At 40.1% G+C, this 25,471-nt stretch overlaps 1 protein-coding gene across 3 annotated transcripts in view; it reads left to right on the top strand.

The window, feature by feature from the left end:
- KYNU (kynureninase) overlaps window positions 1–25,471 on the top strand; it is a 61,296-nt gene that overhangs the window by 18,354 nt on the left and 17,471 nt on the right. For all 3 annotated transcript variants that reach the window (XM_053982453.1, XM_053982450.1, XM_053982452.1), the window contains exons 4-10: window positions 1,385–1,467; window positions 7,146–7,207; window positions 8,550–8,621; window positions 10,124–10,198; window positions 11,524–11,670; window positions 18,249–18,347; window positions 19,134–19,207. In XM_053982453.1, coding sequence (XP_053838428.1) covers window positions 1,385–1,467; window positions 7,146–7,207; window positions 8,550–8,621; window positions 10,124–10,198; window positions 11,524–11,670; window positions 18,249–18,347; window positions 19,134–19,207 — 612 coding nt within the window. The remainder of the gene's footprint in view (window positions 1–1,384; window positions 1,468–7,145; window positions 7,208–8,549; window positions 8,622–10,123; window positions 10,199–11,523; window positions 11,671–18,248; window positions 18,348–19,133; window positions 19,208–25,471) is intronic.

Below are 25,471 nucleotides of genomic sequence, written 5' to 3' on the forward strand. Positions count from 1 at the left end.
TCAAAAAGGGTCTGACTGTAAAATGCTCAGGTAATTTTTGCAAGAAACAGAATGCAACTCTACCCAAGAAGGAAAAGTGTGAGGTGGATAGGGAAAACCAATCTTTTAAATAGCCTTGAGGATGGAGTAGTGTCTCATGCATCCTCCTTTCTCATGTCTTAATCTGCCAGCTGTCCTCCTATGGTTTTGAGTGAATCTTGTGGGTCAGTTCTTCTTTAAAAGGTTTACTACTTTTTTTCCTTTTTTCTCACATCAGAGCTTTTAGGGCTTCTTCTGCTCTTTACCCAGCTTCCTGGCTTTGTCTTTATTTTGAAACAGCTTTATACTCAGCCTCATGCAGCCTGGTGTTTCCAACTCCACAAGTACCCCGTGGTGCTCAGCAAATATGAAAATCATCCAGTGTGAGATGGGAGCCCAGAGCAATGTTTTCCTGGATTAGCACCATTATTACTTTTCTCAATCTGCCTCCATTTGCATTTAAATCTGTACTCTACACCCTGCATGTTTAAGAAAATAGACATTTTTTATTTATATATGCATGGCAGATATATAAGAAAACTTAGAAGTTTTCTTCTCTGTCATAATTGAAGGAAAATTTAGTTCAGAGCACTTAATCCAGAACTGAATTTATACATCTGTCACTTCAGAGTAGCAACACACTTGAGCTTAAGGTGACCATACGATCCCCTGCAGACAGGAGCAGCTTGAAATAGAAAGGTTTAAAATACCCTTTGTCAACCCAAAAACCTTTATGCACACTGAGATCTAGAACAATTTTTCAGGGAGAAGAGAAGCAATAAAAATTAGCAAGCAGCTCTGTTGATGCAGGGAAGCACCTGCCCCTGCATGAAGTACCCTCTGGTTTATGCAGAAGAGTGAGCTCAGACAGGAGATGCAGGAGGATGGAAATTGTTTCTGACAAGAAATATTCCTGTCTGGGAGCAAGGCAGTGTTTGAGTCTCTCATCCTCTGCACCATCTAATGCCCAGCCAGAAATGCAGGTTGGGAAGTCTGTGGGGTGATCTCTGCTGTCTGTGCAGTGGCATGAGCCTGGCTTAGCAGGTGCCATCCCACACTGGGATGCCCTGTCCCAGCTTTCCTGTCCCCAGAGTCTCCCAGAACCCATGTAGCCATTTCAAGGGGCTTGTGAGAAAGCTATCATTAATTCTGAGGAATTTTGTGGGTCAAAATAAATAATTTTCAAGCAACTGAAATCCTGTCTCAAACCAATAAATTGCCTTTGCTCTGAGGTTTAACAGTATAAGTGTTGTGCTCAGCTTAGGCAATTCTCATCCTCCAAATGTGTAGTCTCCAAATCAGAGACTCTTAGGACTGATCCAAGCAGAATGCCACACATTTTCATCATTTTTCCCTTCCTTTTCAGAGGTGTCCATGGCCATTTCAATGGCCAGCGCCCGTGGGCTTTGGCAGACGAGTGCATCCTGGACCTGATGGCTGAGCTGGTTGGTAGGTGTGACATGCAGGGGAACACCTTTTTCCAGAAATAAAAACAAATTTAGTTTCTTTAAGACTCAAAACCCTGAAACTTTGTAGGCAGAATTTAGTTCCTTTTATTCTTATGTTTGAAAGGTTTTCTTGTGCGTGGACTAACGTTTTATTTTAAGGCTGTACAAATGTTTTAGGGGATGAATGTGTGTGATAATGTATGACCATGTGCATATCATGAAACTAATTGCAGCAGAGGGTTTCTTGGAGCATCATAAACCACCATAAAACACGTGAAGCCCTTTTAAAGGGTATTTGGTATTGCAGAGTCTCAGTCACTCTTCCAGAAGTAAAATTATTAACTTTCCCCTTTTGATAAATTATTTCTATCTAGAAATTTTCTGTTTTACCTCCACTTTTTCCTGCCACTAAATCCAGACTCATATTTAAGAGCTGCTTATGGCAATGAAGCAGATAATTGGGGCAGGACCTGCTATTGATGAGTTCCCATGACTCTGCTGTCCCCCTTGAGGGGCCTGCAGTGCTGCAGGACTTTGGCAGGAAGTGTTTCTGTTTATTCCAGAGATTGAGGAGCCCTGGAGACTCCTCCTGGTGAATTTGCTATGAAAGCAGTCAGCTGAGTGGGAACGAAAATCTCCTCTATCACTTTTTACTCTGTGTAGTTGCTGAAATAATCTTTCACTGGGATTTCTTTCAGAGCTGTCTCTGAAGGAGGAAGAGGAAATTATCTTGGCAAGGTTTTTTTCTCCCCAGCCCTCCCAGCTGTTGTCAAGGCTAGGTTAGTAGATTTTTGGGGAGATCTGGCCTGTATTTCAATAGGTGTTGAAGGCAATTCTCAATAGCGACTATCGGAACTGAATTATCAGGCATTCATTTGTGCCATCACTAAGGAAAAATACTACCCTTATGTTGACCTACTGTATTCTAGATATTGTATTGTAATTTCTCCTCCAACTGCAGACAAGTGTTCAATGAGAAAATTATGGTTTTTCTCCTTCAAGCAAAGCAAATGGGGTTGGAACAATTGGGAGCAGAGACATTAACGAATGTTTCATGACAAGTTTATTTATAAACTTATAAATAAAATCCCTCTCTGAATTCTTTATGAAGTTTCCAAATAGCTAAAATAGTGGGTGTTATTATTGGAGCAGAACAAATGCAATAAATTATTGTCGTAGTTGGTTTATCCATGATGTAAACTCTGAGATAATATAATTATGAGTGTGGCTACACTGGGCATCACTGATCTATGTAGAAAAATCCCATCTGCAGAATGAAATAAAAATCTCAAAATGCAGATTAGGGATTCTGATTTTGTAAGTTGCTATTGTACCTGATGTTGCTCAGGAGGTTAAGAAGTTACTTCTCTTGCTTTCATTACATTCAAGGGCAAGCTCAGCACCCTCATCCATTAAGCATCATAGGACATAAAAATGTGGAAATATAAAGGAGTGGAGGGTGTGAAATGCTGAACACAGCTGATTTAAGGGTTTCTCCATTATGACCTATCTCCCTTGGCCAGTGGATATTCTTGTTCTGATAGGGTACAACTAGGAAGATATGGAAAGGTGCCTTGAAATTTTCAGCTGTAAACCTTGAATTTATCTAAGCAGGCAGACAAGAACTTCTCTTATGTCATACTCCCAGGCACTCCAATCAAGGTAAGACCACTGACGTTCTTCACATAATCAGGAGAGAGAGAGCTACGATTCCCCAAAGGACAGCTGGAAACTTCTGAGTTATCATCCTTCTCTGCATCACCTTCTGTGGCTGTTTGCCTCTGCTTTGTTTGCAGAATGTGGAGCCCCCAGGCAGGCTGAGCCCTGACCTCCTGCCACTGCCCCTGCCAGGGTCCCCCTGGCCTCAGCTGTAGGTTAAGAGTCACTGCAGAAAGCAGAGAACAAGGCTGGGACCCTTTTACCCTTAACCATCTGTCTTGTAGAGGCTGCCAACTAAGTCTCTATTTTAATATTAATTTAACTACAAGATGCATTGTAGGTGTAAGGAGATGGAAATGAAAGCTTCGCTTAAATTTCATCTAGCTGCTCATCCATCTCCTTACTTTCCTTTTATTTACCGAGCTCCATGTGCCACCAGTGCTTTTACATCACCATGGCTTAACCACAATGAACTTATTGTCATTTTCTTAATGGCAAACAAATATTTCCAAAATTTTCAATTAAAAATTATGACTGAAGTCACCTAAACACTAACTTAATTTTTTTGGTTTTAAAATTATTTCTTGGGAAGTGCTTCCTGTTGTTTTTCTCAAAGATAAAAGGCATGGTTTGGATTCTGTTCTCCAGAATCTTTGGGGCTTTGTTTGATTAAATTGTAAAACGTGTGTAGAGTTTTGTTTAGAAAAGACCCTCATGTTTTGTTTTTTTTTTTTTCAGGACACAGGTTAGTGATTCTTAGAATGCAAATGAATTAATATTTCCCAAATAATGGATGTATCACAGTCAATTCCAATTTTTAAAATTGTAGGCAATGGTGAAGAGGCTAAAAGGATAAATGGAGGGGGAGAAAAGCTATATTAAAGTGCTCTTTTCAGTGTGGTATTCCACAGATTCATGAATTGATTTAGGCTGGAAGGGATCTTAAAGTTCCAACCCTCACAATTTATGCTTAAGTACCATTTTCCAACAAAAATTAATATTGATTATGTATGAGTATGTAGCTGAATGAATTCTGAATTTATTTTCTTATTGACTTTAATGTAAGAACAATAACAGAACCTTACTGTTTTTTTTTATTCAGTGTTGAACCTGCTTTGACGGAGGAGGAAGAATTGTCATTTCTCACCCTAAGTAGTGGTAGCAACTAAACCTTATTCAGGAATGGACCAAGGACTGTAAAACACCTTTGTCTGCTTAATGGTTTATAGTGCACGAACACCTTGCTTATTAAAGGCAGTCACATTTTCTTGTTCAATGAAAGTTACAGTAGTAAATACGTTGTGAAATGAAGAGTCAAGGTCAGTGGAGGCCAAAGCTTTTTTCCTGTGCTCACACCAAGTGGCAGAAGGCAGTGAAGGCAATCTCTGCCTCTCCTACCAGACTTTATTAAAACATTACAACCTTGGCAGGATCACCTTCTGATGGAACAAGATTAACTGTGTGGCTGCTGCTCTACGATGGGCTCGGGCAGGTCTCTGTTGAGGGAAGACTGAACGCTGAGCAGATTTGGAGTGACTTTGAGTGATAAGGATTATTTGAAATAACTAAAATGTTTTTGAAACTGGGGCCCTTAGCCTTTTTTCAATCATTTTACAAAATGCTTTTTACTTACTCCAGCGAGGATCAGACTTCCCTGGCAGTCAGAGAGGAGAAGGATGGCAGTGTCTGCCTAACGCAATCATAATTGTCTCTGAAGTTGTACTTTGTAAACGCTGCTTCCTTTTATTAAAGAGGAGATTTATCATGCAGAACATACAGGTTTTAGCCTGTCCTGGAGATATGGTATAAAGTTAGGAAATAAGGAAGGCAAACATAATTTTGTCTCCCGTGTGCCGGGTCTTTGAATATTGTAATAGGTTAATTGGATCATGGAAAGGTTGTTTTCTGAAATGCAGTGCAGGTTATAAAGGATAACAGTTTTCCAATGACATGGATGAGGTTTGTTTTGTGGGCATGAAATTCAATAATGGAAGGCTTTTAATAAATATATAATTTACGGAAGACCAAGACTTACATGACAAATGTAGCGTCATATTTAATTTGGGATGCTAACGTGCAGCTAAAAGTGATCTACAGATTAACCATTTGTTTTATACAGAATCAGTACAGCAGGCAGAGGATTGCTGGTGCAGAATTTGCTGTGAAAACCACAGACTTCAGGGAAGGAGCAGAGGGACAAATAAGAACAATACCATTTCTTGATCCTGTCCCTTTTTTCAGCCTCAAGAGTTCCATAGAAATATTAAGACTGCAAATAATACTGTTTTGAGCTGCAATCACTCTCTCTAGCTGTCTCCTGGATCTGCAATAGAACAACCCCAAGGTGACCTCTTCCAGCAGCATGGAGCCTTAAGATGCAATGCTATCAGAGGGAAGAAAAGAAAGCAAAGAAGAGGAATTTAAGTAAAGAAAAAAGCTTATTTTTCCCTATGAAGAACTAGCCTTTCATATGTTTCTTTCCACAAACTTGATGATGTTCCTGGTGTCTGAAGGAGGAGGGAGCTTATTCATGATGCCTCATTTTTGTTGTGGCTCATCCCCTGGACTGATCATTCCCAGTCACTGACACCTGTTTTCCAAATCCTTCTGTCTAAAACCTGGAGATTTCCAGCAACACATGGAAATGGCTTTGAACACCTCAATGAGAATGGTGCTCAGCTTTTCCTGGGCTGGCAGAAGCTGAGTCCTGCTTGGGAGGAATGTATGACTTAATAATAATTATAGATTTCCATGTTCTCTGGCTGTATTTGCCTGTATTGGGTTGAACCCATGGTTATATCTTTTCCCCTACACTGACAAAGCAATCACTCTGTGAATTTAAACTGTTTAGGATATGGTGGCAGTGTAAGGCAGGGACAGGAAAAATTCAGGGTTCAGCTTTCCTTTTCTTGTGGCTCCCCTTACCCTTTTATATTCCAAAATAATCTTTTCCTTCCTCTGTATTGATTCCAAAAGTGGCTGTTGCCCTCCCTGCCTGCTTACACTTCTCTTCATCCCTCCCTCTCTGCAACCTCTCCATGTTTGGTGAATCTGTGGCTGAGTGAGGATCAGGACAAGGTGCATGAACACGTCTCCCATCTGAAGAAGACTCTCAAGATATTGATTTATCTCAAAAATGAATTTCTGCTTTTCAACAACAGACACCAAGCATTCCAGAAGGAAACAGGAACTGATTTTCTCCATATCTTGGTGCCGCCCTGCCCAACACACAATTCCCTGTCCTACCTAAAACCTTTCACCAGGGCTTGACAAATGCTGGAGAATTTGTTACTAAATACTTGCTAACAACAATTAGTTGTTACTAATTAGCTCTGCCTGTGATTAGCTGTAGTCTAAAGGCATCTGTTATTATCCTCCTTGGAGCAATGTGGGTATGGCTTCTTGTGAAGCTGCTACGTTAATAATAGTCTGTTTTATTCAATAGGTCAATTTTGCTTGTTTCATTTTTTTAATTAGGGATGAGATTTATCTTGACATTACAGTAACCACTTACAACAGATGATTATCTCAATATGTTTTCTCACTTGTGTTACATATGAACTTCTGACAAAAATAAGTCTTCAGGTCTTGTTTTACATATAGTCTTCATGACTTCACTTGTCTGAGGTATTCAAGCTAATAAATCCACTGGTGGTTTGCTGGGAAATGGAAAGATTTAGGTGGTTTTTTTTTTTGTTGGTTTTTTTTTTTTTTTTTTTTTTTTTTTTGTTGTTGTTTTTTTTTTGTTTTTTTTTTTTTTGTTTTGTTTTGTTTTCTGTGTCTGACCTGAAAAAAATAAATATTTTCCTGCCAGTGCAGCATAGAGAGTCAGACAAGAAATCTTTTTATTTCACTCTCATGACACCTCAAACATTTGTTTCCTTTCCAGGCTTTGGAGAGACATTGACTGAATTCACGCTTTTGCTTTCTCACTACTGTTCTCTGCTCTCTGTTCTATTTCTCTGAAATTTTAAAGAAAACCTCCAACCATTTGTCAAACTTTTTATCTTTTTATTTCAGGGGCCAAAAGACAAGAAATAGCCTTAATGAATGGGCTCACTGTTAACTTGCACCTTCAGATGGTATGTCTTTATGATGAATATTTCATCTTGTGTTGACAAGTATTTTTCTCCTTTCTTTGTGTGTGTGTAAGCAAAGTGTTTTCTGAGGACCTCACAGAGACAGCACTGGGTGACAGATTAAGTTTTTAAGCCTTGGGAGTTGTATCTTGAATAATGTATGTGCAAGACCTGGCCTGACTCAATACTGAGCAGGAAAGCTGGACAGAGAAATATTTTCAAGGACTCTGTAGGGGAAGTTTCAGCTGTTCTCACTTGTGTTGTACGTCAGTTGCCAGAGGAAATCTTATTATTTAAGTAACATTTACAAGTAACTTCTCAAATTTCAATTCCATGCCAAATTTCAAAGTTAAGGAAAAGGAGCTCAACTGTGAGCAAGACAAAGCTGTAATATCAGTCAAGCTTAAAATGCAGCTGCATACTAGAGATGACACTTAGAATTATGCTATTTTATATGTGCCTAAAATGTGCTAAAGCATTTTGACTTGCATGCCATAGCGACCATAAATGTGTTTTATTTATGCTCAGGTGTCCCTGTGGCTGCATAAAGCCTGTCTCCGCTTCTCCAATATTTCCAAAGATTTGGTTCCACTGAGTGTAGATGTGAAACTTTGCTTTGGGTGGTTCTCACAGCAAGGTTTATCACTTGGATCTGCTCTTCTGGACCTTTTAAAATTAAGGGACCTGGAGCAGGGCAGGGTGGGCTTGGTACAGCCAATTCATGTGGCTACTCTGCCCTGAATCAGGTGTGAATTTCTGGAGTACACAGACCATGCAAGGGTTGTGTAGGGCTTTGTAACCCAAGCTAAGTTGAGCAGGAGGGCTTGTAAGTCTTCATAGTCCTCCTGGCACAGTGGCCAGCCCAGCTTGCCAGGACCTGAGAAGAAAATACCACCCACCTGTAGGTGCTGAGATCAGATCTCTGGTCAGCCTTGTTTTGGAGTAAGGGATGATTCCACAGCTAAAGCTTAAGGGCAGGCGTGTAAATCTAATTCTTTGTCACTGCCTGCTACTCTTCAGCTGCTGCTTTTGATTGCTGGATGGAGCTGGGTGAAATCCCAGCTTGCCTGGCTGCAGTCAAAGCTTTGCCATTGATTCCTGCAAGTGCAAGTTTTCACTGCTGGGTTTTGGTGACCTTTGTTATGGATACGTGAAGTACAATATTATAACGCTTTCCTACTTTGATAAATGTTATATGGACAAAGAAATATTTGTAATTTCTGCGGGATTCTCTGTAGGTCTGCATGAAATTAAAGCAGTCTTTATTAAAGTAACATGTTGGGAGCATCTTTCTCATCTCTGCTTAGATAAATTTCAATATTTCTTTCTTTTTTTCCCTTAACAGCTATCGTTCTTTAAGCCTACTCCAAGACGCTATAAAATTCTTCTAGAAGCAAGAGCCTTTCCATCTGACCATGTAAGAAATTAATATTTCACCATATTTGTATTATTAATCATATTTTTCCAAAGAATATCAGTAGTATGATTTGAATATTTATTAGCTCATCTTGTCCAAGTAACATTACAATAAAAAATCTGTCAGAAACTCTTGAGCTCAGCATACTTTACAGATTGTAGCTTTATTCCTTTTGTTCAAATAAGAAGTGTTGCATGAGGAAAAGAATGAATGGGTGCATTGATTTATTAGTAGTTTTAAAGATGTGGAGCAAACTGTTGGCCTAATCAACTAAAGTTGTAAATGTTTTACTAATTCTTGTTGCTGTTTTACTTTATGAAACCAAATCAATACAAACTCACGACATTAACACCTATATAGCCCCAGACAGAGATAGAAATGTTTGTTCTCAGCAGTTTAGATTACTATTTCAAACATAATTTGTCTGCTATAAAATAAGAGACAATAGCCTGTGCATCAGAGCTTCAAGCAAATTAATCTTTGGTTTTGTGGGGCACTGCTACTTTATCATCAGCACCGTAAACTCCTGGAAATTGATAACAAATTTGATCTCTAAGGTGCAATGAAAGTGACTCGAGCTACTAGCAGGTTTATTTGTAATGGAGATGCTGGCACAGATGTATACACCTCAGATTGCTTTTATTCTAAGTAATGTTCAGATTAATCCCACATTTGTTCCACATGCACTTGTACATTTACACTTCATCCTCTTAAATTTCTATGGCACTTCAATAATAATCTCTGCAACTGCCATCGCTTCAGTTCCTGTCGTGAAATTTTAAACTCTTTTATACTGTTATTTGATGATTGTTATTTGATCTCCAGGACCATTATTTATCATTATAATAGGCAGATAGGATTTTTTAAATAGCTTGAGAGTTTAAAGCCCTTATTTCCCTCCAGCTGTGCAGCAAATAGAAGAGGTGAGAATGTCACAGGGCAGGATGTCTGTGCTGGCCAAACCTCATTTTTATTGGCAGCAGGGCATGTGGGTACCCAGGACTCCTGGAGAAGGGATGCTCAGTCCTTCTTGTCTGTTATCCCTACATGCTTGGCTTTCTGGCCTCTGGTGAAGTGCATCCATCACCACAGAACCATGGAATGGTTTAGGTTGGAAAGGACTTCAAGATTCCTGTTCCCACCCCTTACGAGTTCCCACCCCCTGCCATAGGCAGGGATGCCACCCACTGGATCAGGTTGCTCAGGGCCCATCTCCACCCTCGTTCTGCTCCATGGATTTATCCTGTGGGATTCAGGCTTTGACTTCATCCTTGCAAAGGAATTAAATTAATTCTCATGTGAATTAAATTCAGATCTTTTTTAATCCAAAGGAAATCAGTGAATTTCTCACTGGAGTTGGATTATGCTTTCAAGCATTACTTTTAGTGAAAAGCAAGGCACCTGAACACCTTTCTCAAGTTCTGATGTCTTTGTCCTTTTTTTCCTTGTAGTTGTTTATCATGTATTTGAATTAATGTTGTCTGCATGGAATTCTCTTCCAGTATGCTGTGGAGTCCCAGCTCCGACTGCATGGGCTGGATGTGGAGAAAAGCATGCTCCTGCTGCAGCCAAGGCAGGTGGGTGAGGAATCTGTCACTTCTGCTTGCTGCCACCAAGGGCAGAAACACGTTTCATGTGAATATTCTCAAATATTCTAGTGTAGAAGTTGTAATCTGTGCATTAAAATCTAGATAAAATGTATGAATCATAAACAGATGTCTTTCTGTGCATATTTTTGACGTTAGATGCCATTTTATAATTGCTGATTCAATAGTTAGCTTTCCCAGAAGAACAGCAAAAACAACAACAAAAAAAAATCTATTATCTCTATTTTTCCTGTTTCCAAAAAAACTGGCAGCATCCTGAGTCACCTGCAAAATATGATTTTGACTCACTGAGAGCTCCCAGTGTCCTTTGAATGTCCTGAGGTAAGAGATTGCCATAACACGAGCACCACTGTGTCTGCATCAGCACGGGCCGAGAGAAAGGTCTGCTCTCGGTAATATGCAATTCAGATTAATTTGAAATGCTGCCTCGCTTCACTTCTGCAGCATTAAGAACTTTGTCACCTCACTATAAACCGAGGGTGACCTTTTGCTTCTGAAATCTGAGTCATCTTGTGAGTAAAGAGCCCACTCCTGAACGCTTGATAGATTTGCAGAGATTGTTGAGATAATAACAGTCCCTTGCAATTCAACCATCTTGCCCAAGCTTTTTTCAGTAACAAGGCTAATTTAATTCTAGGTTTTCACTGCCTAATTGATCCCTAGGTGGTGGTATGTTTTACAAGATCCCTTGCTAGGAAGACAGGAGGAAGATGGGGCAGTAATTTTCCTGTAAAGAATCAAAAATGAGGTTGATTTTTTCTTTTTCTTGTGGTTGAAATTCTTCTATATTTAATGACCACAGGTTTGGGGATTTTTGTACTTTTGGTGGTATGAGACATTGTTTTTGAAATATGAATATGTCAGGTTTATAATAGCTTCCTGTGGGATATCGAGTTTATCAGAAAAGTAAAGAGTGAAGCTGATAGACAACTTTCAAATCTTGTGGGTGTCACAAATTTCAGATGCCACTTAAAAATCATTAGATATTCTGTCTGCACCAGGAATTTTTGACTGTAAATTAAAACTGTCAGAAATACTAAAGGGTATGAAGCATGTTAGAGTGTGAAGTGAATAGACATTTTATAACAGACACTTCCAAGATTCAGTTGCTAATAATTATTTTTTGAGGGTACTTGCTCGTAGACTACCTCCTAGCACTATCTTTGTATATCCTTATCAAGACAAGGGTTTGCTTTTGATCTCCTTTCATTGTAAAATATAGATTATGAAATAAGGAATGGCAATGTCATTACTGCCAGAGTTGGTGTACAATGTGTCCTTTGATTTTGTTTTAGGGGGAGGAGACCTTGAGGACTGAAGATATCCTGGCTGTAATTGAGAAGGAAGGGGACTCTATTGCTGTCATTATGTTCAGTGGGGTGCAGTACTACACGGGACAGTTGTTTGACATCCCTAGAATAACAAGGGCTGGCCAAAAAAAGGTAGGACTGATCCAGATGTGTCCTTTTCATACTAATTTTAGATCAGTTTTCTGTATGAAATCAGTTGTTCTGGGGTTTTTTTTTGTGGAACAAAACACAGAAATGTGTAGGTCTCCGGTAAAATGTAAAAGCACTCTGTGCCCAGACCTTTGGGGACTGTGTTCTGCATGAAGAAATAGCCCTGTGGGAGCAACCTTTCAGGCAGATTAATGTTAAACTATTTGGAAAAGTTAATTTATGACTATTAACTTTGACATGGCTTTTCTTGAAGGGTAGAATACCAAGAGCCTCAGTGAAGGAGGAGAAGGAGGCAATCACAGTTCTAACCTGTCTTTGAAAGTTAGTGTAAGATTTCTGAGCTTTTTCTTCACTTTTCAACATGAGACTTTCATGATTTTCTTCCTTTGCTGTAGCTGTGCTATGGCAGATTTTGCCCCCCCCTTGAGCAGGGGGTGAGCTCCCCACGGAGCTCAGACTCCACTGATGAGTTTTCCAGAGACAGGCACAACGTGGAGCACATCAACATCACAAGATGAGTGTATTTTAGTGATGACTCAGCCTTCAGAGCTTGCAGGCAGTGTGTTCTGTGGACATAGCTGTAAAACTCTTTCATTTCAATTGCCTTAGGAATCCAGGAGAAAATAGTTTTTGATTAAGTTGTCTTATCAACAGGAGGTCAGCCTTTTACTGGATGCACTTTATACGAGATTAAACCTTACCTTATACGAGATTAAACCACTGAAGGGTAAACTTATTTGGTATCACTGAATTTTTGGCAAACCAGCTAACTCTTTATATTTAATGGTTTAACTCCCTGGAGAGGTTCCTACCTCACAGCACACTATACATCTTCTGTAGCTGTAGGTCTGGCAGTGGAATTTTTCCTGGACGTCAGGGCGTAAGTTATGCTGACGGCAAGAGATGGTAAAGTGCCCCCTGGGAGAGCAGAGCAGGTGTGAGAGCTGGTGCAGGGCCCGTGGGATATAAAAAGGGAATGTTCTCTCAGAGCAGCACCTGGTGTTAAAACCCAGTGTTAAAAACAGCAAAAAACAAAACCAACTTCTGGCATTGATCTAGAAAAGCAGGGTGAAAAGAAATGTGGGGAGTCAGCTGCAGGGGAAGTGGGTTTGTGCAGGAGCTCCAAAAGCAACACTGTCATGGTGCTTTCCTGGAGTGTCTGCCAGGACTTTGCTGACCACAAAAAAATCACAATTCCACCGTGCTGGAATGTTAGAAAGGGAAGACAGGTTATTAACAGGATGATGCCACCCACCGCTCTACTCTCTCTCTCTCCTGGTGGCAGCAGAGCTTTCGTTCAGCTGCCAACACCTACATGTCTTCAGTGCTGCTTCCCAGAAAGCCACTCTGTGATGTGTCTGAAAGGTGTCTGAGAAAGAGAGAGAAAAATTTTCCTTCCTTTCCATAAAGATGAACAACCTGGGAAAAACCTATCTCTTTACCACCTCTCCAAAGATGCTCTCTGGACTGTGGGCTCTTGTAGATGTTGGTGAACTTAGTGAGAAGAAATGAGGATGTTTGACTTAATTTAGAAGGTTGAATGATTTCTTTATTATAACTATGTTAAAATACATTATATAAAGGAAGATACTAAAACTACAAAACTTATTTTTTCTAACTATTATCTTTAACTAACTTACAACTCGTGACCTTCTCATGAGTCTAGACACAGGTGGATCTGATTGGCCATCAGGCCCAAACAATCCACCATGATCTAAGTGATTACTCTAGATAAACAATTTTCTAAACACATTCTATAAGAGAAAAACAAGGAGCAGAAATAGAAATTGTTTTCTCTTTCATTTCTCTCTGTGCATCTTTATAAAAAATCCTGAGAGAGAGAGAAATGTGGTTACCACAGTGGGCTGCAGACTTGGATATGTGGAAGAGATGCAGTTTCACTCATAGCTCTAAACTGCCCCAAAGTAGTGTTCTGGGAGAGAGCTTATTACTCACAGCTTATTACATAGAAGGAAAATGGATTTGATGTTTATAAAATCTGAGGGGATAACCAGGACTTGGTGGAGAAAGATTAAAATATCTGCAAGGCAGTGCAAATAATAATAATAGTATTAACTCAGGGGTATGGACTTCCACAGGGATGCACACAAAAACACCTCACACTTTACCCAGACACTGTATCATGTTCCTGAAGGAGAGCAATTTGTGACAGCAATTCAGCATTCCAGCAGGAACACGTAGATGTCAAAGGCCTGTTTCCATCTGAATGCCTGTTAGAAATGACATAATGTAGACATGAATCTCTTCTTCCACAAATTTTTCAAGAGAGAGAGAAAAAAAACCCACATCAAATTGAATTTCTAGTGGTTCGAGTGTGCAGGATTGAGATCCGGGTAGATTAATGAACTAAAATATCATTGGTATACTGAAAAAGCAAAATTAATTCAACCTGAAGAACTGTTTGAGTACCCTTAAGGCTTGAAAATCATGAGCCAGTCGTGTTTTTATTTCCCTCCTGTCAGATACACTCAGCTCAATGTCCTTACAGATTCTGCCCACAGGTTAAGTGATGTTTATATGTTTATACAAACCTTCTATGTAAGAAACTGTTACACCACATTTCAACGTCTGCTTATCACAAATATTTACATGAAATCATTGAATGATGAAGAGTTTCTGTTAGTAAGAAGCATTTCTTCTCCCTGCTTCTTATCTTGGACTCAGGGCTTCTGGTTATCAAAATGCCTGAAATGTGGGGTTTTCAAAAGAATTGTCTCCTCTCCTTTTTCCCCAGGCCAAAACTGGAGTTAGGAGCTGCCGTTGGATTAGAGGAAAACAAAAACAACTGCTGAAGCAGAATCACTAGTGTCTATGTATCTGTACATGGCTTTAATTGGACTTACCAGATCTCCTTCAAGAGCTTCTGGACCTGATAAATCCAGAACTGTCTTCTAGTCAACATATTGTCACAGATAGGCTGAAAAGTTCTTTTAAAAGCAGATAAGGCTGAAAAGTCATGTTTATAGCAAAAATGCAAGGTTCTTCTTCCCAGGGATGACCCTGCACTCCTGAACAGAAAATAGACTGGGGAGAGCTGACAAGCAAATGAGTCAGAAAGGGAAAATACAAGGTGAAAATGCCATTTGAGAAGAAGAGAGAGGGAAAAAAAAATCACTTGTCACCTAGTATGTCAGAGAGAAAAATCCTCCACAGATGATCTTAATAATTCTTTTAATGTACTATTGAAATAAAGTCCCACAGTGTTGTGCCCTATCAGGGCTTGGCTAAAGATTTGAGCTGTGAGCTCTGGAGGCCTGGAAAATGTCCTAGGATTCTTGAGGTCAATCATTTATGAATTAAGTTACTGATTTCCTTTTACATTTTTTAAGCCAATTTCCTAAGTTCTCTGCGTACATTAAGATTCCTCCCAGAGTGAAAGCTCTGCACATAGACAGCTTCATTAAGTCATTAAATATTAAATGAACTAAATTAAGCTTGAAAAATTACCTCAGGCTATTTTTCCATCTAAGGTCTCTCAGATAAATCGAAATTACTACGTATTGTGCAAGAGACTCATCAGCAGGCTGAGGAGGATGTAACAGTTTTCCTTGTTTCATACTTTCAAGCTTGCTCTAGAGGATGGAGGAGGCTGAGTTGTTTTATTCTTCTACAAGTAAAGAAATAGCTGACTTTTAGGAGACTCTACCTTTCAAATACAATTTTCATTTCATAAGTTTTATTGTACTTTCCACTGACTCTGTACCATTATGTAAAATATTTTAATCTCTTGAGTCCCAGTAGGAAGAGCTTTAAGATCCTTCATCTTCATTTCTTTCCTGTCTCTCTTTCTAAATGTCCCAGCTTTGCTGGCGTGAAGCTGTCATTTCTCTCCCTCTCTCCAAATGTCATTGTCCATGCTGAGTTGTTACCTGCTGGTTATCAGCAGCTACCCAGACACTTGGCAGAAATGACTTTTAGATGTTAGAATAAAACGGAAGAGGCAGGGGAGAGCACATGTCCTCTCCTTTGCCCGGAGCAGATGGAGAGCTCTGTTTCCCCCCAGTCTGGTGAAGCGCCGTTCCCACGCAGTCCTGGTTCTGCATGGCTTGTGCAGGGAGAGCTGCTTCAGTTTGTTTTACTTTTTCCATGCAATCTGTGTGGCTAAACATTTGCTGTTTGTGTGACTCAAGTGCCAGACACCTCCCTGGGAAAGCAAACCAGCACAACCCATCTTGCAGATGACGACTCGAACAAACTGGTGCGAGTGGGCGTTTCTGAGACGATGCAGGAGCCCTGCCAGCGCTGAACCCGAATTTCCCATGCCTTGTTAAACAGTGCCCAGTAGGATCTGCCAACCAGCTTCAAAGTGGTGGGGAGCAGCTGAAGGAGTTCAGGAGGATGACCCACGGGTGTTTATGTGAATGGCCTTTCTTTTTGTGGGCTCTTTTTGTGGGTTTGAGCTGATCTGTTGCAGCCACTCTTGGTGCCCAAGAATGTTTTTCCATGTCAAGGTCACACGTGTGGATGTGGTTATGGAACCTCTTTATTGTGAGGGCATCCAACCTGCCGCTGTCCCAAGGTGTCTCCTCCTACTTCCCACCTACTGTATTTTAATAATTTGATATTATGTGGTTGAACATAATTTTTTACAGAGTATATGGCGTACAGACAGGTAAAGGACAACTGATTTTGGCACATGATTTATAGAATTAAATTTCTTATGTGCTTTTTCTTTATGAGCAACTTCATTTTTTTTGTTTGTTTGTTTCAATTTTGTTAATGTACAGCCAGACACCCACACTCTGCAAGGCCCTCATCTGTTTTTCCTGGTTTCCACTGAAACCAGCGAATCTGTCATAGAATTGGTCCCAAAAGTTTGTGTGGGATGCACGTACCTGTTAAGGTTTAAATCCAGTCAACTGAAGTTTTGAAGTTAATGCCTTAAAACCCTACGAGAACCTCCTCATTCACTGCCAATTGGATTTAGTTTGTTGTAGCTGATTTCACTGATCCAAAGCCATTTTATCCCTGAATGAGAGCATTCCCAATGGAATTCAGCATGCCCCTGCCTCTCTGCATTAGCTTCACCATTTCAGTTGATTTCTCTTAACTCAGTTCTGCGTGTCCCTGTGAAATCAAGCCACCACGGCTATTTACTGGGACTTTAGTTCCAACATTTAGATCATGCAAATGCTATGGCAGTGAGTTTTCCTCCCATCGTTTTGGAGCAACTTTTCAAGCTGATAACATCACGAATGTCTCCATTAGAATTAACGTGTCACATCTTCTTAAAATGCTGCTCCGTACAAATTGTTATCTAGTTTATACAGAAGATTAAATATACCAAAGTACTGCTTAAATAATTTAGCTAAGACTCCCTCCATGCAAGAAACAGCAGGAGATTCTTTAAAAAACCCTTTGTTTTATTATTGGACGTTGATTTTTCTGAAGCCTGTGCTCTCACTCTTATTCCTACCCTGCTGCTTGCAAGCAAGCTGTTTGTGTTTTAAAAGAAAAATGCAAAATAGCATTTAATTTGTAGTCCAGGCACAAAAAGCAGTTTTATTTCTCTGCTCTTAAATAAATAGCAAAGCTTAGAATAACTTTTTAGTTTAAAAATGCTGCCATCCAGTGGTTATTTCATGTGTAAAATTCATACTTTTAGATCTAGAAATCTCTCAGTCCTTAGATATTGTGGTTTTTCCCCTCCCCACTTTTTCCCAGTGTCCTGTGCAAGTTGTGGTTATGGCAAATACAAGAGTTTTCACAGAGAAATGACAGAATCCTTCTTTTTAATGACAAGCATAAAAGATCAAGGCATTGCATAAGCTGCTATCTCATCCATTTGGATTCCCAAAGAGCAAGGTCCTCCTCATTTAAATATCAGGGACGCCTTGGCCATGAATATTTATTGGAATGGGATTGTTCATGGGTAACTGGCATCATGATGACCATTACTGTTTTGTCTCTGCCTGGGGTTTATTGTGCCATACAGGAAGTGTTTGTGTTTATACATTTGTTCTCAATACTCGTTTCAAGTGATTCCACTTCACTGCACAATCAAAACCTCAGAAATCTAAACCCTATCCAAGCATCCTTGAAGATAAATCACAGAAAAATTGATGATTTTTACGTGTATCTGTGGCGTAGAAAGCCTGTTTCTAGTAATCACTAAGAACAGATGGGACTTGATAGATTAATCATAGAAGGGTTTAGGTTGGAAGGGACCTTAAGGATTGACTTGTTCCAACCCCCTGCCATGGGCAGGGACACCTTCCATGATCCCAGGTTGCTCCAAGCCCCATCCAACCTGGCCTTGAACACTTCCAGGAATGGGGCAGCCACAGCTTCTCTGAGTAACTTCTTCCAGTGTCTCACCACCCTCACAGAAAAACATTTCTTCCTAACATCTAACCTAAATCTCTCCTCTTTGAGTTTAAATCCATTCACACTTATCCTATCACTCTCTGCTTCTGTAAAAAGTCTCTAGGTAGCCTACATACCAAGAGCAAGTTAAGCTCTGAAGGAGTTCTTTTCAAAATAATATCACAGTGATGATTATCTTACTAAGTAGCCCAATAATCATCTCTTTCCTGCAGGGATGCCTTGTCGGATTCGACCTGGCTCATGCTGTTGGGAATGTAGAGCTTCATTTGCATGACTGGGGAGTAGATTTTGCCTGCTGGTGCTCCTACAAGGTAAAACAGATTCATTGTTGGAGACTGTTTTCCATAATGTCACTTATCTCATGGGTCAGCACACAGGTCAGTTGAATAAAAGCTGCACCTGAACAGTTGAGCAAGACTTGGCTGAATCTTTGAATTCAACGCAACAAAGAGATGGACACTGACTTCAATGGTGCCTTTGTTATGAGTGGTGCCAAAAAGTAACAGTGGCAATGACCTACAAGATCTTGTGGATGTGAGATGGCTACTGGTGGTGGTTAAACATCTGCCCTGTGGACATGGGATCAGAGGTTCCTCTCTTATTTCTCACACCAAGGAGGTCTCACAGCTATAATATTTTATGATGTGGTCCCTAAATAAGAGAATATTCTTGTCTAAGCTTTAATAATTTCAGATCACAGAGCAAGGTTTAATAATTTCAGATCAGAGAGTATCTTTAGTTCCTTTGACTCCTAACGAGATTAAGACTTGCCAGACGTAGATTGATTGTTTCATGACTTTGCTATATACATTTTATGTACACATATATATAGCAAATATATGTAGAACTGTTTCAGATGTACTTCAATTTTCTGGCCTCTTAGAGTTCAAATACCATACGTAAGCCAAGAGAGATACTTTTAAAACTAATCTGAAAAAATATATCTGCTTTTACCTCCATCAGCACTTTGTGATAAATGCTAATATCTCCATCTAGAAACCACTAGAAATGTTAAAATTGGTTTGTTTTATAGATCAGGGTGAGGGAACTTTACAGATAATGAGCACGACATGTACATGTTGATTTATTCTTTGCAGTATTTAAATTCTGGAGCAGGAGGCCTTGCTGGTGCCTACATTCATGAAAAACATTCCAAGACTATTAAACCAGTGTAAGTATTTTTCTAATAATAAATTCCCAAATAAAAGGTGCTGTGAAGTTTAAATGGGAAAGAACCTTCCCTTTCAGAACTGAGATCTGAAAGTGAAATTGTGTCAATTCCTAGCCATAAAATATGGGCATGTGTATCTATGCATATATTTATAGAAACAGAGGAAAATTCCTGTTTCAATAAAAACTCATTGGGCTAATATTTGTTACTGATTTATTGCTTCAATGAAAAGGGTTGTAAACATTTTGACAATATGGTCTTCTGACTTTGTTACTTCAGATGGGTTGCTTTACACTAACTTTAGTAAATTTTGAAATTGCTAATGCATGTGCTCACATCTAAAATGCATTTCCTCCTTTAAGTCTGGTATCAGTTCTTAACTAAATAGAACCATAAAAGAGAGTGTTGGTAATATTAAAAACAAGCATCCTAAATGAGGCTGCTTAATATAAAGAGAATATTTAACACCTTCCTTTAAATATGGATCTTAAATAATCATTGAAGTCTTTGGTTGGTGAACAAAATCAAAGACAGTTTCAACTCTGTGCCTAATAGCTCTTTAGTAGTGGCATGTTTTCATTAAAATTATATCCACTGGAAGAGCTAGGAAGTATTACATGGAGATCTGTTCAGAAAGACTGTATAATCCATGGAAAGCTGAGCTATCAGCTGAGGTTAGCTGCATTAACAAAAATACCTGTTATTTAAGCCATTTTATGGCTATACTCTATCTGTGTATATTAAGAACAGTGGAATAAATATTTTTAATGCACTGACCAATGTAAACATTTCTGGTTGTAATGCTTGGAACTATTACTGGCACTTCCTTTTATTTTAGCTTGAAGAACGGAAACTAAATCAGGTTCCAGAGATAAATATTATTATAATAAGCAGCTTTGCTGCACTATGTGCTGGTTTCAGACTGTCTAGACTCCCAGGAGATAACAAAATAATGCTGATAAGTTCTTTTCAGTCACCCATAACAGAAAACTCATTAGGATGACAGATGACCTGTTGTGAGCTGATTCCAGCCTTATATGTGAACACGGGCAAAACATACTGGATATCTGGATATTTCTTCTGGAAAGGTTTTTTCCTGCTCCCCTGTTGCCAGGTACAGGCATTGCTCCCATGGCGACACCTGGTTGTGTGGTTCCGATGGATCCTGGTTGTGGGGAACTGGGAAGATGCTGAACAGTGGAAAAAATGTGAAAAATTACAGAATAGCTATAGGTGGAATGAATAAAATATCAAGGACCTTCAGGTTTTTTTCCTCCTTGATGACATTTTGGAATTTTTCTGAGGGTACTAACTTGGTATTGTAGGTAAGAGTTTAGATTAGCTTTTCCTGAATCAGCTCCTTCATGCATAGTCATTAATTTGTGTACTGAATCTGGATATTGAATATCTTAAATGAAATTACCTATACGGAATAGGCTTTTCCAGCCTGGGGACAAATTAAGGATATAATTCCAAACTTCCTGCATCGACCCTCTGCATTATTTAATCACGATTATTTCATATTTCCCGAGATTTGATAATCACTCATCAAATTGTTTGCCGCTCCTATGGCCTGGTTGCAGTACTTTTCTTTCTTTCCTCCATCAACCAGCCATTTCAGGTCTCCAGATAAGGCACTGAGACAAAGGAGAATTTGTCTATGTCAAAGTATTCAATTGTATAGCTGATTTAAATGCAGAGCAATTTGCTGTATGTTGTACAATCAAATAGAGTGGAATTTAACTGCTCGGGAAGTTGCAGGCTCTGTGCTGTAGCTGCAGAGTCTCTGGCTGTCATCTGAATCAAGGATGACACCCAGTGGCCACACAACTTCAGTCAAGAGCAGAGGCACCAACCACTTGTTTCTTTGCACCTCAGCCCACACATAAGCAGGGAATTAAATTCCAATCCAGCTGAGACCCTTTTGTCGTTTGAGCTGTCTGAAATACTGTTCTAACTCACTGCCGGTTTTAGGTGAGTCACTTTTTACTCACTTATATAAATTTTTCTAATTTGTCTCATCCTTCATACTTCCTGCAAGTTATCGACTAGGTAGTTATTTTAATATGGAAATAATCTCTTGTGTCTTAATGGGAAAATGTGTGTTCTGACTGTAATCCAGAGAGGCAGAACATTTGTCTTTTACTGTCTGAGGCTGGGGCAAAAAAGCACTTGTTGAAAACAAAACAGCTCAGTCCAAAATCTCATTTTTTAAACCCCTCAAACCCAGCTAGTGCACATCACCAAAGGAATTTAGGTATTTTGTTTTAACTTCTCCTAATTTTGTGAGTATGCTTTGTCTTATGCCCAGTTTAAGAAACTGGGTTCCTCTCCAGCTGCTCCCTCCAACAACAAAACATTTATTTGCTGCTTTCTTTTAAAATGCAACTCGGGATAGAATTGTTAAAGCATTTAAAGTATTTAATAGCCTTACCATCACTACATGAAGCCATGCCAGAGCTGTTTCTACTTTGGGGCTGCCTCACTGCAAACCCCCCACAACCCAAACCTGATGTAAATCAGTAGTACCTTGGCATGTCCCAGCAGAAAAAAAGGCAAACCAGTCCCACTCTTCTTCATGGAAGTGCAAGCTTCCCACAAGAGTTATAAAGTTGGTAATTCAGTATCTTGGGAAAGGATTTATGCCTGAGGGAAGGGCTTGATCTTTAGATCAGATGGAAGCTGAGGGTGATAGAATCTCTTGTGTCCTGCTGTTGTTTTGTGTCATTGCAAACACCATCCTGCAGTCCTGCAAACACCTTGCCTTAGCTTGGGATGGTTCTCTAATTCACTGCAGGGGCCATGGGTCTAAAAGTAACCTATTGTAACCAGCCTAATTAACATCTGTACCCAAGTATGGGGGGTAGTCCTTTCTAGTCCCCGTCTTTCTCCTTAGAGCAGCAACACTGAATCAATCTGACATATATGGGTCTGATCTATCCCCATTCTCCCATGATCTCACCTCCTTTGAAGTCTCTCTTAATACTCAAATAGCTTTTTTAATACCTGCTCTATATATCACAATGCAATATATTCCTGGCTAATTGTGCGAGAGTGATTTCTTTATGGGAAGGTTTCAAATAAAAGAAAAAAGGACCTGGAGAGAGCAGAGCTATGAAATACTACTGAAACCATCGGGTCAATGCAGCCTGTGCCACAAGGTTTCCATGTAAGTGTTGCAGAGGGGAGGTTTCCAACACACAGAGAGCACTGAAGTGACCTACTAATACTGAAAGTTTGCTTGTCTAGCTGTTTGAGCTCCAGAAAAGTTCTCATTTTAATTTTTGAAACTTTTTGCTCCCTCCCTAATTCTCCATTTATAAAAAGGATAACTTGAATTACCAAGCGATTTAGCTGTAATGAAATGTGAATGTTTGTGAGCACCTGGGGGAGAGGATGCTTGAGTCAGGTGCTCCCAGCAAGGTGTTTGCAGCTGTAGATGGGCAATAGGTTCAGCTCTGCTGTCAGGGGGTGAAAGGGACAGGAGGAGGCAAATTTGCAGAGCCCTGAGACAGTAAACTAAGTAAGGCACAATTTAAACAGATGAAAGGGAAATAAATGTATGTAAAGCAGTCGGGAAAATAATAGATAAACCTTTGCAGAGGATTAAATGAAAACTCTACAATGCTTAAAATGAAGGGGTTTATCAAGACTTTAGCCCACACTAGCAGCAGGTAGTGTTTAAAAGTGAAAAGTTTCTGTGATGTGAAGAAATGCTGCATGTGCAGGAAGAAGTTGATGTCCAAAGAATGTGTTGCCTTTTACCACAGGATAAAAAAAAAAGTTTAAAAGAGCAAGAAGCAAAAAGGTAATGATTTCATATTAGCTTTGAGGAACAAAAGGCATCTTCTGCCAATTTCTTCACAGACAGAGGTGAGATATCAGCTCTTTTTCTTATACTACTTCCCCTTTTGGTATTTTGATGCCAATGAAAATACGAGAGCACAAATAGCTTCCTGCTACTTCTTTATAGAGACCTGCACAGGTTTTTTTTTTGTGTGAACTCTAATCCTGGTGTCAGATAAACAGAAATATGTTACTTCAGCTTCTTATACTTTCCCCTTCCCATTTTTCCCAGGTGCTCTGGATCCCCATTCTGCTCCAGTGCAAACCTTCTCTCTCCAGTAATTGTTTTGCAAGAGGTTACTCTACACCTTCTAGGACTGGTAGCTCCCACTGAGTTTTTCTTTGCTCATTTTCTTGATTTATGGGGAGATATTACATTAGTCTTTTTTTGACTTAGAGTCACATAATCCCCAAAATAAAGAGCCCCTGTAAAACTGCTGAAAATAATGTAATTTTGGAGGAGCGTGAGTTGGAAGCAAAGGACAGTCATAAAAGGATCTGGAAGGTTGTTTTATATCTACTGTACTGGAAAGAACTAAAGAATGCTTCTAGGAATCATGGGATTATAGAATGATTTTGGTTGGGAAAGACCTTAAATCCCATCCAATTCCACCCCCTGCCATGGGCAGGGACACCTTCCACTGTCCCAGGCTGCTCCAAGCCCCATCCAGCCTGGCCTTGGCCACTTCTAGGGATCCAGGGGCAGCCACAGCTTCTCTGGGCACCCTGTGCCAGGGCCTCACCACCCTCACAGGGAGGGATTTTTTTACTCAAACTGAGTCTTCTACTCAGACTTTACTCATATAATAGGCCAAGATGGTCCATTTCTCATTGACCACTTGAATTTGTCTTCTGTGAGTATCTCAGCACTACTGGAAGCTTTATCAGAACAGAGCACCTTGTCCTGGTCAAGGAGAGGATCTGGAGAAGCAGCACAGAGACTCGTAGGGAAGCTGTGCTGAGTGCAGCCAGGTGGGAAAGTCAGTGGTGACTTGGCAGTGCCACATGGCAGTGAACGTGCTGCTGTTTCCAGAAGGGTTCTCCCTGCTCCTACTGGACTCAAATTGTGGGCTAATGTAAATAAACTACTCGTGCAGTGAACACGTGTCCCCCGAGTGCATGAAGTATCCTGTGCTAAGGTAAAATGAACTGTTGCTTTGCCAAGGAGATGAGAGCAATTTAGCTCCTTGAGCTAATTTAGAAACCAAAAGTTAAAACCTCCCTTGGGAAGAGACTGTTTAGGAATAAAGCTATCGGCTAATTAGGCTTAATTGCATTGTCTTGGGACAAGTGATTTATTAGGCCAATCTAGACCCATGATGGGCCTGCAGGGGTGTGTTCTCGGATTCACCAACTGCATGGCAAATAGCCAAGAGCATTTTTTAACTTTGGAGTGAGTCTCTGGGAGAAAAAAGGAGAGAGGTTAATGTGCACTCACATCATCTATTCCCATTCTTTTTCTTCGGCTCCTTTTATGTGGCTCCCATGATTGTCTCCTTGTTCTCTGTCAAGCATTTTCTCTCTCTCTTCCTTCAAATCCTTCCTTGTAATTAAGCTGTATCCTCAAGCAATCTCACCTCTTTTCTCATTATAAATATCCTTCTTGTTCTTTCCTTCTTGAAGGTCTTCCTCCTTGTTTTGTCATCTTTGCCCTGGTTGGATTTTAAGGTGATTGTAAAGGTGCTGTGTGTGAACTCCGCATCACCTGTGGGGTGAGTGTGGAAGAAATGTGCTGCTCTCATTCCCTGAGTGCATTCCCATGCATTTTTCCTCCTGGATCACGCTGAAGGGACATCACGTGGTGTGCCGTGCCGTGGTCCTGTCCCACTCCCAGCCTCGGGAATGAGAGGGAGGTGGCTCTGTTCCTTCCACATTTGCTTTCCCATCTGCAGCGCCTCGAGCTTTCTCATGGATGGTGTAAGACACAACTGCTCGAACACATGAAAGGAGCCAGCAGGCTTAGCCTGATGGAAAGGTGACTGTAGCCTGGGGGCGACTCTTGCATCCCGTTAACTAGCAAGGAAGGGATCCCGGGGCTCTCCTTGGAGTCTGGATGGTTGCTGTGATTTTCCCTTGCATTTCAAAGGCTGCGTGTTGTTACCTGCCTGCTCTTCGTGCCTCAGTTCTCCACTTCCAGGCAGGTAGTTTTGAAAGCACTTTGCTGTGTCTTGATTTTTCCCAATAAAACAAAACATCAAGCTTCCTTGCTGCTGAATTAATCTGCAGAAATGGAACACTCATACTGGTGTTACACACCTCTAAGAAAATGGAAAGAAAACCTTCTTTGCCTGCTTTTTTACTAAGTCACAAAAAGAGGAGTTATTTATTTTTTTATCTGTGTGTTTCTGTAGCCACCTCACAGAACTTGTCTATATTAGGGAGGAAAGTTTATTTTTAATGGAAAAAAAACCTCTAGTA

This window comes from Vidua macroura, chromosome 7 (assembly GCF_024509145.1).
Source record: "Vidua macroura isolate BioBank_ID:100142 chromosome 7, ASM2450914v1, whole genome shotgun sequence".
Classification (NCBI taxonomy): domain Eukaryota; kingdom Metazoa; phylum Chordata; class Aves; order Passeriformes; family Viduidae; genus Vidua; species Vidua macroura.